Here is a 12,147-nt window from a genome sequence, read left to right as displayed (position 1 = left end):
AAAACGTGAAGATTAAGAGGTAGATTAACTTAACCGGATCTGGAGAGTTCGGGAACTAGCTGGGCCAGGATAGTATTCTGGATTAGCCCACGACAAATAGCTGTTCTATTCCCGATCACCTTAGATGGGCCCAAACAAATAGAACCATATCGTAAGACATGGAGTGTGGTTCAACCTTGAGAGCGACAATTCTTCTCCTCTTATCCCTTATCAGAGGATCCTATTCTTTCATTTGGAAATAAAGTCCAAAGTACGTCCTATTCATTCGATCTAGTTATTCACTTCTTATCCACAGTGATCCAAAAATTTATTCTCGGAATATGTCCACTGGAAGCTGGAATAGCACCAGTGGCTTTTGAAGACCACTATTCTTGAACTCACAAATTTGATGCTCGCTGTATATTTTTACTTGTACAAATTTGTATAGAACAGCAACATCCCCAGTTGGATTATAAGTTTATTTTCTTTGTGTATGATCGCAGAACTATAGTCTTTCAACTGGGAATCCGATCACTGGTTTTTGTTCTGAAGCCAGCGAACGGAGCTCCTCGATCTCTTGATCTGTGAGCCTCCATCCAAGAGCACCAGCAAATTCTGTGGCTTGTTCTGCATTTTTAGCTCCAGGGATGGGCACAACATTCTGTTGACATATCAACCAGTTCAAAACCACCTGCGAGAGAGGCACGTTCATTAGCCCACATTCTTTGGTTGGTGAGCAACTGTCTCAATGTTAATTCACGAGCAACTTTAAAAGCATAAGCGGTTAGGTAATGGACAAATCTCACAATGACTATGTCATATGAAGTTAAACAAAAGCATATCTTGATGTGACTTTGAACTTTTTGAATGATATGAGGTTACAGTGTTAGCAGTACTATAATTTTGGCAGAATTATGGACACAAAGAACAGGCTACACGACAACGCAGCAGGTTCTAAGGAATACCTTCTTCTAGGAGTCTATCAAATATTCAAGCCCCATACAGGTATACAGTTCATCTTGTGTTAGATTGCTCTTAATTCAGATGCAACTCAAAGTAAGACACTAAAATGCAGTTGTGAGACAAGTGAAAAGAACCTGAGTTTTGGTTTTCCCATAATTCTGTCCGATTTCTTCAATTCTTTTCAGCAGAGGTTGTAGCTGTACAGAATAAAAAGTTCTTTGGCACAAGGCTGTGAAATTGCTTGAAGAAGTACAGTAGTATAGGAAGGTACCTTCATGAGAACCTCAGGAGTATATATACGACCACGAGGACCAGTCGGTGGATTTTCTGGAGTATACTTTCCTGTTAGAACACCTGAAAAAAAATTCACAGGTCCAACATATTCAGGTTCAAGGAACTTAATGCTTATGTTACAGTAGTAAATAGTAGTTGTGAAGTTGGAATATTAAACTTCATCTCAGTTCTCCATCAACATGGATGCAAATCTAGCCAGCAATTCATATGATAATTTTTCCTTCATAAAATACATGATCTTAATGAGTGGTAAAGAGTTTAAGCTTTTTTAAATGAATTAGAACAACCATTGTAGATAATGAAGACGTTAAGAATGGCAGCCCACTGGACAAGGCTACCTCCATTGCAGGGTCTGGAAATTACCATGTGCCTTTTATATTAGCTTCTAACAACCAGTTGTACATGTGAAATTTCTATATTCCAGCATCACTACTATATTTTAACATGCAAGAGTAATAATAGTGCCTAAGATGAATACTGAGAGGTCCTCAAACACATTATTAGTTCATCTATGCATAAGGACATGCCAAAGAAGGGAAGACAGTGTTCTACAGCTCTACTTTTAGATTTTCAGCTTGAAGTAAAAGAAATGTTTAAAGAACTGTCTTTGAATGTAGCATACTTGTTTCAGGCATTAGCAAGAAAATTTCCTATTGAATTTTAGGAGCTAGGAATTAGATGTTGTCTTCTGAAATAGAAAGCATCAACGGAGTTATTGGTTTTTCGAAATATCACAGCAACCAATCAGGAATTCCATATGAAGGTAGGATTTCTGCCTTGAGCAATAGGGGAGTAGGCAATCAAAGTGATTCCTAATTCATCACAAGCAGACTTCACACCATTCTCCTCCGGAACTCTGTATATGAGACTGTAATTTACTTGGTTTGAAGCTAGTGGAATTCCCCGCTTCTTCAGTCGTTCATAAGCTTCTCGGAGGCGCTTTTCTGGTGGAATAAAGAATAACATCAGATAATAAGGTTTCACATAAAAATAAAGTTTGTTCAAATAAAAGTAATCAATTATCATTGACTGATCAACAAGCTCAGTTGAGAAAATAACCGCTGTAGTTTGAGACTCCAACAGCTTTTACAAGTCCTTGCTCAACAGCATCTCCAAGGCCATCGAGGTATCCTGATAAAGTTTCGAAAATATTATGTCTTCAACTCTACTCTACTAAATAGAAGACGTCAATAAGTTACAACAAATCATAATGTTTCGACATGCTTTCATGGATGGCTAGTATCAAACTATCAATCACCTTCATTTCCCCAAATCCCTGGCCTGTAAATCACCAAAAATAGAAGATTACTTACTTGAAAACAAAGGTGAGTTTCAAGTACTAATAGGAGGAACCGGACAAACAACCAGACCAATGAAGCTGGTAGAGGTCAACTGAGGAGAGACCAAGACGAGTGAGTGAATCTTTGAGAGCAGAGAGAACACTCCCCCGGCCAAGCCTCCAAGGAAGAGCTGCAAACTTTGTTGCAACAGCCACCTCAACTGAATCTTGTTCTTGCCTTTCCTTAATGAATCTGTTACAATGCATTGATGCCAACCAACATTATTTCCAAATCGGAAGACAGAAAGAAGGCAAAGTATGCCAAAGAGGGACTCATTTGCATTCAAGTAATTGGAAACAAGCAGGAAATAATATTTCAACTTAGGTACCTCCCAAGCAAACTTTCAGAACTAACTGCCCCCATGACCTGCAAATAGGAATACCAAAACATATTAGTGCTCTGATTTCTGTTATGTTTTTATCAAGTCATCAAATTAGAAGTGAAATAGAGGAGTATAATATTAGTCATCATACCCCTGAGCCATAAACTTCTGCCGTATCAAACCAGGTGATGCCACTATCAATGCTCGCATTGAAAGCTCCTTTGGCTGCCTTCAGCTTCCTATCTGGTAAGGAAAAAAAAGGTGGTTGAAACAAAGACCTTCTATATGTACCAATTACAAGATAAACTAAAATTATGTGAAACCTCATAACAACTATGGATTTAGGGATAAATTTCATTGTAGTAAACTGAGGAAAGCAACAGAAAAGGTCAAAAGAAAGGCCTTCTTTATCTTCAATGAGGTAGTGAGTTACATATCTACGGACGCATGTACAATGGCCAGAAATATAGAAGTTTTCAGCACTGCTTGGCCACAAATACATCATTTGTATGTATCACAATTAAAATTTCAGAATGCAATGATGAGAGCTATTGTAGAATCCATGTTCAGCAAGAAACCAGGACTAACGAAACCCATAAGCATAGCCATATATAGGGATAAAATTGGTTGTGCACCAACACAAATTTAGCCAGACATGGATACACATTTCTGCAAGTTTCTTGGGCCCAGATCCTCATGCATATGCCACTACTAAATATTCATCAAATCAGAATAACGCCTATGGATTTGATCATTTACATAAAGAATCATAAGTCATCTATTGGTCATACTTAGCATTTCCCTTAACAAAGTAACCACTAGGCCACCAGAAATGCAAACAAAGTATTAAGTTACCTAGACATGCTATTTCAATTGTGGCTTCAAAATAACTAACGAAACATAAGCATTTAGCACCAGATTTCTAACAGTAGCAATCTCCACGAACAAATTAATGAACAGATAACCAAACAAGACCCATTTAAGCGAAGGAAGACTAGAAAGTGCTCCTTTTCCAGCTTAAAAAGTAAACAAATACCCAACTACATTTTGGAACAGAGATTTAGAAGGCATTACCGTCCCATCGGAAGTCATTCCAATAGGCGGTGTCTCCCCACGACCAAGCACCGATCCCAAGCTTAGTAAGCTTCACATCCGACCCACCAAGCTTCACCTTCTCCTCCTCCCCTCTCGAAGTCGTCGAAACACTCTCAGGAGCAACAGCTCTCGTTCTCAAAACTCTCCTGGAACTGAAGAGGGAGAAGCTTGCGCTACTAACTTGGAGAGCCATGGAACACTCGATTCGACCGTACGCTCTTCAGGATTGTAACTTAAAGGATATTCAGAAGAAAAATGGAATCTTTTCTCCAGAATTGGAGGGAATTACGAGTTGGGTCCTCGTGAATCGAGGATTCTGTGGTACGGGCGTTCGAGATTAAACAAAGAATTCACGTCAGGATTTGTTTGCTGGTCCAGATTGCAGCGCGCTAACAACCTTTTTGAGCTATAGACGTGGAAGGAGGAGAGGCGGAAGAACACCTCTCCAAATTTTGGCATTTTATCTTTGATTTTACACTCCCACTCAATTTTGGGTGGACAAAGCTACGGCACGTTTTACAAAAATAAAAATAAAAATAAACGGACGTAAATAACACGTTTGATCTCCTCGTAAATAAACATGGGGTTTCAGGTAGCCTTCATGATTTCTTCTAGGAAATGAGGTTAGAAAATCGTCGTCAAAAATTTAAAGTAAAAGAGGAGAATAAATAAATAAAGAAGAACAAAGTCGGCATCTTTAAGTAATTCTCCTCATGAGTCGGCATCGGTAGGGCCTTCCTATTCGATCTCTATGAGCTTATCAACTACCATGTAATATACTAGATAAAATAAAATAAAAATAAACTATATTTATCCCCAAAATCACATTGCATAATCTTTTCTGGAACAGCAAAATACTAAATGCCCCTTTACATCAAAAATTTATTATAAATTATTAAAACACCTAAAACTCACTTTAGTAAAGATAAATAACGAAGTGCAAATACACATAAATGACTCAAAGATTGAAGTTAACCAAATAGTCCCAGATAACATGAAATAATAACAACCTATACCACCTAATAACTCTTGCGTACTCAAATCAAATATAGTCACTACTAGACAATAGTAAGACCAAGACTAACGTCTCTCTCAAAATTAATCCCATCAAGGCTCATCAGCAGCTGGCGCACTAGGCGTCGGAGGAGGTGTGACGACTGGAATGCCCGGGAACGGCGGCAATGGCGGCAAAAATGGAAATGGGGGTAAAGGCCTAAACGGGGGCAACGGCGTAAATGGCGGCAACGGCGTAAATGGCGGCAAAGGCGGTAATGGCGGCAGTGGAAATATCGGTCTGGGTAACGGGAACGGCAGCGGTGGCAATGATGGCAATGTTGGTGTAGACACGGTCGGGATAGTCCGGACGACGGTTCTATCCACGAGACGGCGAGCCGCATGACACATGCAGTTGTTGCTTGAGAGCACGAAGGCAGTGAGAATGATCATCATGGTTACGAAGTTGGTTCTGTAAGCAGCCATGGTGAAGTAGGAGAGAAGGATAGGATAAGAAAAGCTAGCTTTAATTTGTGTTATGGTATATAGGGGTTAGGGGTCACTTGTATATATAAGGAGAGGAGCAAGGTAGATCGGTGTGGTTGCTTAAGATTTGCGAGAGAAGATGTGATCTAAAACTAACTTTTCTTCTCTTCAGATTATGCAGTTATTATATTCAGTTTTTTTTTTTCCTCCTAGATAAGAACGAAATCATTTCTGTTGCTAATGGTGTTATCATCTGATTCTATTGTTGTGATTTTATCTATCATCTAGTGAGATGCCTAAGTTCTGTTACATAGTGAAGAATTTGAAATATTATTCTACATATATATATACTCTAAATGGATCCATAATAAAAACAGAAACATATATTTCCTTTTTATTGTTTTGTATTTTTTATTAATGAGAAAAAGATTGGCTTTATTTTTATCTAGTTTAAACAACAAAAGAAACCAACGTTATAACGCAATGATATAGAGTGCGAAACGCATGTACATCATGAAAGCACTTGCATAACCTATTAATAATAGTATTTCACCAGAAACTCCAAAGATATTTATGATCTGGAACTCATAATATATGAAGTATAATATATATCACAGTAAGAAGCTAGCCCAATAGGCAATAGATAGATACATGCATATCATGCCGCTGTTAATTACTTGGAGAGGCCACCCATCTCTCATCATCCTCCACCTCTTTATTGTAGTAATTAAATATAACAGCTCTATATCTACGTAGTAACTAAGACAACTGCCATCACGTAAACAGAGAAGTAATTACTATACCATAATCTCATGATCAAATCTTAAACGATGAGATCCTGCTACACTAATTAATTACGCAGCTGGAGCTACATCATTATCATCGTCATCGTCGTCATCGTCATCACCATCGTAACAATTTCCTCGGTAGACTATATCGCGTGAGGCCGCGACATTGGCGCTGGCTATTTGCAGGCCAAGGAGAAGAGATTCCGTAGTGTTACTATGAGCAACAACCATAGCAACGTGGAGTGAGAGAGCACAAGAGTTTTGGAGTGAGGAGTGAAGAGTGAAGGTAAGAGTAGGCACTCCTTCCAATTTATACATGAGAAAGACGAAGTAATGGGCCTATTGGGCCTTAAAAATTCCTTAATGGGCTTTAGAGATGTAGTTTTCCACAAAGGAAGAGGGTAGAGATGCCTTCACCTTTATTAAGGTGGGTGGTGGAATGTGTGGCTGCTGTTCCCATTGTCATCCGACGTGGCACGTGGACCCTACTAATTGGTGTAGAGCTCATGGAGGATTGTAGCTCGTGCACGGTATCCACGTGGAGGCAGCGATTCGTACACGCTCCTTGAGGCCAGGAGTGGTTGCCACGTCAGGTTTAAGCAACAGACCAGGTAAGTCAAAGGTATCAAAGAGTCCACTTCTAAGTTCTAATTATAATGACTTGGCTACCGGGGTGGTCATTGGTCAACGTGGACTTGGGACCCACCAGTCTCTTTTGATTCGTCAACCAGGACCACGGAATCGTTATAACCTCCACCCATAGTGCAATTCATAGTACTATGTTAAATATCCAATTGATCTTAAAACTAGAATGTAAAGCTATTATATAATAATAGACTATATATATTGGTATAGCAAATAGTGAATTAGTATCAATTGTGAAACTGGGCCTCTTCCATCACATGACCAGGAGGCATTTTGGGCTGTGATGGATTAGATAAAGAAGCCCAGAAACTAAACAGTTGCAGGACAGCAGGAGGGAAAAATGGAGGAACAAGTGTGCCACCAGGCATTGGCATGATGAGAGGAACTTGTTGGTTAGTCGGCACCGGGAAGAAGGGAACCGGCAGCCATTTCCCGGAGCCGGTCGTCTCCTCATTCCACGATGGTTCGGGTGCCGGTTGCAAGCTGTAGGGCTCGAGTTCAGGCTCGAACTTAGGCTCTGGCTCATGCAAGGAAGGATTAGTATTAAAAGCTGACAATTCCAGTGGCGGTCGCCGGCCGTTGCAAGAACCGACATAGGATAGGAGGAGATCAGCGAGAACAAGGAGGTAGAACTTTGGAGCCATCAGCTGGTGGTGAGAGTTCTGATGATACTGCAATGAGATCCATTTAATAGGTTGGCTATATATACTAATTTATATAGCAAATAGGCAGGATGTTGGTGATTGGGAGTTAAGGATTAGATAATGCATGGGTATCTTAAATCTGCTAGCTACCAACCGATCAACTATATAAGATCTAAGTAACAAGGAACAGATATATATATATATATATATATATATATATATATATATATATATATATATATATATATATTAGTAGGTTTCATAAAATAAGCACTTGATCAGATGAAAACTTAATTTCCAGCGGAGCTTGGTCACAAGTTGGTTCCATCAAGCTCGCCTCAGTTTATGTTTGAATCTACCATATAATTGATCAGTTTGTTTAGACTCCAGCTTGGTATTAGATATTGGCTCGAATTAAAATTATATTAATTCAAACTTGACCCTGAATTTAGGCTGAAAATTAATTTTAAAACAAGCTTAATAATAAGTAAGGTGTGGATGATTTGAATCTTAAACCTGTCAGTTAATCCATCAGCTGTTGGGCTAACAGAATATTTTCAGACGCGGCCGTAGCAATTTACTTCTTTTTTGTTTTATATTTCTTCTTTGATTTTCTTTTACTTCAGCTATCAATTATCAAATTCGGAAAGAAAAAGAGAATACTTGTAGCAACAATAAGTAGGTATTCATTAATCGATTATCATTACAAGTATAAGAAAACACATACAACAACACATGCAGAAAGAAAATAGCTTCAGCTGTCACACAATGTCCACAGTATAAAGAATAGGGTCAAGTCTTAGCATAGACATGACGAAGATATCATACAAGAAGATGAAATAAGCAAACAAGTAGTTCAAATCTACTCATTCTTCTTGAGAGTGCCCTTGGGTATTTTGCTTAACAAGCTCTTATCCAGCTTGCTGTATTGACTCTGGATCAGCCCAATGAGATTATAGAATAACTCATCAACTTGATCCTCATATTTCTCGTAGAAAACTGGAAGAGTGTGAGCACTCATAAATCCTGCATCAGCAACTGGAGTTAAGATTTCCATCCAACAAGGAAATAATTGATGTTATCAGGGGCACTACGCAGTATGACAACAAACTTCACATACGATAGTTAAGTGCCCATTAGAACTTCACTTAAGTCAGTAATATTTCATCTACCATGTTTAGCGAATAAGTTGAAATAAAATTGAGATCTCATCATTTGCATCAGAAATTAGAATTCTATCTTTCTTGCCGAGTAACATATTAATCAGGAAAGAAGTAACTCAGCGCATAGCCGGTCAAGCAGAAGAGCAGATGCACCAAGAAAAGAACTAATGCAAACATATTGTCTTCCTTCTATACATGCATAACCTTAAATTTGTTGCCCTGTTTACACATGTAAGTTAACTCATGATGAAAAGCAAAATCATGAAAATTCACTACTATAGTAAATGAAAAGACAGGGGGGTAGTCTGTTACCAATATAAAGAAGAGTCAGAAAATTGCACCAGCTCCCAATCACGGCAGCAGCCCACAAGCTTACTACAACCTGAAAGAAGTCCCAAAGTTTGTATTCAATTATAAGGTTTATTAACAAAATGAAGGCAATACTTTTAATAATGGATTTATTTAATTTTGCCTCCCCCTCCCCCACTTCTATCCTGTACATTCTTCCTCTTTTCTAATATAATTGGGTTCTGTGCATCAACAATGAAACCAACAAATAGTACTGTTTCAGCTATTCACAAAGACAAACAGAACATGTGAATTTAGCAACATAAATTATTTAATGGGATAGCTTCTTACTTCAGTAGTTAAAGGCAGTTATGGATATGGGACATATCCTGTATATGAAATTAAAATTTTAGAAATAGAGGGTGGCAGCCGTAAGGACAACCTAGGTTCAGCAAAGAGAAACTTCACCACATTATATTCCGTGTATGAATCATCTAGGAATTGCATTAGATGGCTCAGTATCTTCTCTAGCAAATTTATTGAACTAATTTTCTAGAATATATTTCCAATAAATAAGATAGCATACTGTACTCTTGCCATAATGTCAATTTTGCCATAAAATAACATTTAGATAGCACTGTAATCACTGAAGGGAGCAAGGCAGGCAAAAAATATCTTTCAGAATGAAATAAAGAATAATACATACTATTAGAAACTGTTTCAAATTTCTTCCACATGAAATATCTTGAATTAATCCCAAAAATTGATTGATTTGGGCACCTATGGCAACAGCAATGTTTACAAATAATTCATCAGGCAATTGGAGGCGGGGTACTTCAGAAGACCTGAAATAGGACAAGTCAGTAGTTATCTTTGCACATTATTTATTCAGTATGGTAATTGACAAAATTTAATACCAGTTTAATATGCCCGAAGCATTAGACCAACCAAATTGGATAAGCATTCCAATAACAAGTATAAAGCACATGAGGGTCAGAAAATGATAATTAAGCCACTCAAAGAGAACCCAGGTAGCAGTTGCACCAGTCAGAATGCTGGATGACATCTTCTTGTTCCTCCATAACAACACATCGGCAGCTGCAATAAAAAATGTAAAGAGTTGTCGAATGTGTAAAAGAAAATATAGTTAAATCAAGAAAGCAGAGGATAATAAATCACACACATTTTCCGCCACCCAAGATCTTGTGAACAGACTTCTGACGCCCAAATAGTCTATTCATCTGGGCTGAGACTGTATCTTGTTCATCGGAGGAACTAGCTTCCTTCTTCTTTGGGATACTATCAGCTATCGCTTCCATTATGTTATCAAAAACTTTTTCAGCTGCGTTGTCAGCATGCTCAGGCATTTTCTTCTGCCATGATAAATCATACAGACCCATCAGGCATTGCACATACTCAGCTATACACAAGTATTTTTCACTGGGATGATTAAACATATAGACAACCTCACAAAACACATACTCAGCTGTACAAAGTTAAGTTTTACAAGAAAAAAGTAGCACACACTATTCATCGGAGTAGTAGCAAACATTTTTCAGTGACACTCAAATGAGAAAAGGACAACACTGTCTTCTTCCTCAAATGAGTAGTAGCACCAGCCATTCATCGGACAATATTCCTCTAATAATAGATTGCAACTTAATGGCACCCCTTTTTTGGTTATGTTCTTTCTCTTCTCTAGACTCTTCGCAAATGTAGGGAGATTTTGGAGCATAGCTAAAAAAAAGGACACACACAATAAATAGATGTCCTTACTTGTGAATCTCCCAATTTACAACTTTTTTCTATGAAACATGCTCTCACATAAGGCAGCAACCCAGAAAGAACCCAAGCTGAACACTAGGCCTTGAGGAAATCTAATCAAGCTTTTACTACTTACTCAGATAATTGTTGCCAAGTCTGCAGTGTTTCCTGGAAAGGCCTGTAAAACAAGCTTGACTCAACTTGTTTAAAAGAAAAACAAGCCTGAACAAAGTAGTTATCCAGTCTACACGAAGATTATTTTTCTTCTTGTTTGTTGACCAACAAACTTACAATGACCAAGTTATTCAAAACTCACCTATCCTATAACTGTATTTAGCTGTAGTAGTTGGTCTGAAACAGCAGGTAAGAGGATATCGCATCGTATATCACAAAAGAAATTTTCGAATGATGAAGCAACTTGTTGAACAGTACATATTCAATTCTTGAATTAACAATGTACATCAAACATTAAGGTAATAAAGAATAACGCAAAATCCTATCATCTTACATAATATATAATATATAATTGTATGATGTTATTCTGGGACTCACTTGTAATAATGGTGTAGCACTGTCGACAGTATAGCTACCAAGAAGTGCAGGGATTATTAAAATTTAATACAGTACAGCTTCAACGAGAAATAACACAAATCTCTAATCGATGCTTAGCTACACAAAAATATCCACCACATACTCTGCCGACAAAGCTAGAATTGCATTATGATTTATGGGCCCTATGCGTAAATAATTGTCAAATAAAAAATATCTTAGATTACTCATTGAAATGAGAATTAATAACTACCTACATAATGCTAAAAACACATACAGGAACAATCTTTATAATCTTTCCACTATGGAACAGCTAAAAATTCTTCAGAAATCACAAAAGCAACCGGAAAATAACTTCTATTGGAACCAAGTTATCGAATTTAGGAATCTCTTCTTTCTCAAAATTCCACAGCTGAGTTCCCAAGCAAAAGAAAAACAGTGTGACCTAGACTGAATCCAACAAGCTACAGCAGCCCAAATTCAAGATTTCGGTACACCACAAGCTCACTTTGATCCCAAATCGAGACGAGGAAAAGAGCAAAGAAACAAATAAAAATCATCATAACCAAATCGTTCGCAGCTACTTCGACAAGGAAGACTCACCGGAGCAAGCGAGGAGGGGAGGAGACAAAGGATGACCCTTGAACGATTCTAGAATATTTATTTTGATTTGGAAAACGACGGAGGGAGGGGTAGTTGGACTCGGCCATCACAACCCAAGAGGCGGACGAACGAGATGGGGTCTTCAATTAATTGGATAACTGATTCGCTAGTCTTCAATTTTAAAAATGGAAAAAAAAGATTCGATTTAAGATATCATTTATAAGATTCCAA

General features: G+C 38.0%; 2 protein-coding genes across 4 annotated transcripts; both read right to left on the bottom strand.

The window, feature by feature from the left end:
• Positions 1-290: 290 nt before the first annotated feature.
• Positions 291-4,432, bottom strand: LOC140764050 (uncharacterized oxidoreductase At1g06690, chloroplastic). The gene is made up of 10 exons (XM_073102500.1): positions 3,973-4,432; positions 3,050-3,141; positions 2,905-2,942; positions 2,607-2,768; positions 2,495-2,517; positions 2,296-2,367; positions 2,013-2,180; positions 1,214-1,296; positions 1,077-1,139; positions 291-670 (listed from the first exon to the last, which is right to left on the bottom strand). Exons 1-10 carry the CDS (start codon positions 4,184-4,186, stop codon positions 485-487), a joined length of 1,101 nt encoding a protein of 366 aa, XP_072958601.1. The 5' UTR covers positions 4,187-4,432; the 3' UTR covers positions 291-484.
• A 3,780-nt stretch (positions 4,433-8,212) lies between these two features.
• LOC140764020 (reticulon-like protein B8) lies at positions 8,213-12,064 on the bottom strand. Of its 3 annotated transcripts, none has more exons than XM_073102440.1 (6): positions 11,917-12,064; positions 10,184-10,373; positions 9,918-10,098; positions 9,707-9,845; positions 9,025-9,094; positions 8,213-8,575 (listed from the first exon to the last, which is right to left on the bottom strand). In XM_073102440.1, exons 2-6 carry the CDS (start codon positions 10,365-10,367, stop codon positions 8,412-8,414), a joined length of 738 nt encoding a protein of 245 aa, XP_072958541.1. In that variant the 5' UTR covers positions 10,368-10,373; positions 11,917-12,064; the 3' UTR covers positions 8,213-8,411. The 3 variants fall into 3 exon arrangements, with proteins under 3 accessions (XP_072958541.1, XP_072958542.1, XP_072958540.1); XM_073102441.1 differs by having other exon boundaries at positions 10,184-10,370; positions 11,917-12,047; XM_073102439.1 differs by lacking the exon at positions 11,917-12,064 and having other exon boundaries at positions 10,184-10,796.
• Positions 12,065-12,147: the final 83 nt, after the last annotated feature.

The sequence above is a fragment of the Typha angustifolia genome, chromosome 7 (genome assembly GCF_048772165.1).
Source record: "Typha angustifolia cultivar Huaian chromosome 7, ASM4877216v1, whole genome shotgun sequence".
NCBI lineage: Eukaryota > Viridiplantae > Streptophyta > Magnoliopsida > Poales > Typhaceae > Typha > Typha angustifolia.
Note: the sequence above shows the minus strand (reverse complement) of the source record. Positions and strands in the feature narration are given on the sequence as shown.

What these genes read in the sequence shown, in the direction of transcription:
- LOC140764050 (XM_073102500.1), bottom strand. Translation starts at nt 4,186, where the DNA reads ATGGCTCTCCAAGTTAGTAGCGCAAGCTTCTCCCTCTTCAGTTCCAGG. An exon ending in CAGAAGTTTATGGCTCAGGG is followed by an intron (nt 2,943 to 3,049) that starts GTATGATGACTA and finishes TCCTATTTGCAG; the next exon opens with GTCATGGGGGCAGTTAGTTC. An exon ending in ATGGGAAAACCAAAACTCAG is followed by an intron (nt 671 to 1,076) that starts GTTCTTTTCACT and finishes CCTCTCTCGCAG; the next exon opens with GTGGTTTTGAACTGGTTGAT.
- LOC140764020 (XM_073102439.1), bottom strand. Translation starts at nt 10,457, where the DNA reads ATGTTTAATCATCCCAGTGAAAAATACTTGTGTATAGCTGAGTATGTG. An exon ending in GATCTTGGGTGGCGGAAAAT is followed by an intron (nt 10,099 to 10,183) that starts GTGTGTGATTTA and finishes TTTTTATTGCAG; the next exon opens with CTGCCGATGTGTTGTTATGG. An exon ending in ATTTGAAACAGTTTCTAATA is followed by an intron (nt 9,095 to 9,706) that starts GTATGTATTATT and finishes GACTTCTTTCAG; the next exon opens with GTTGTAGTAAGCTTGTGGGC.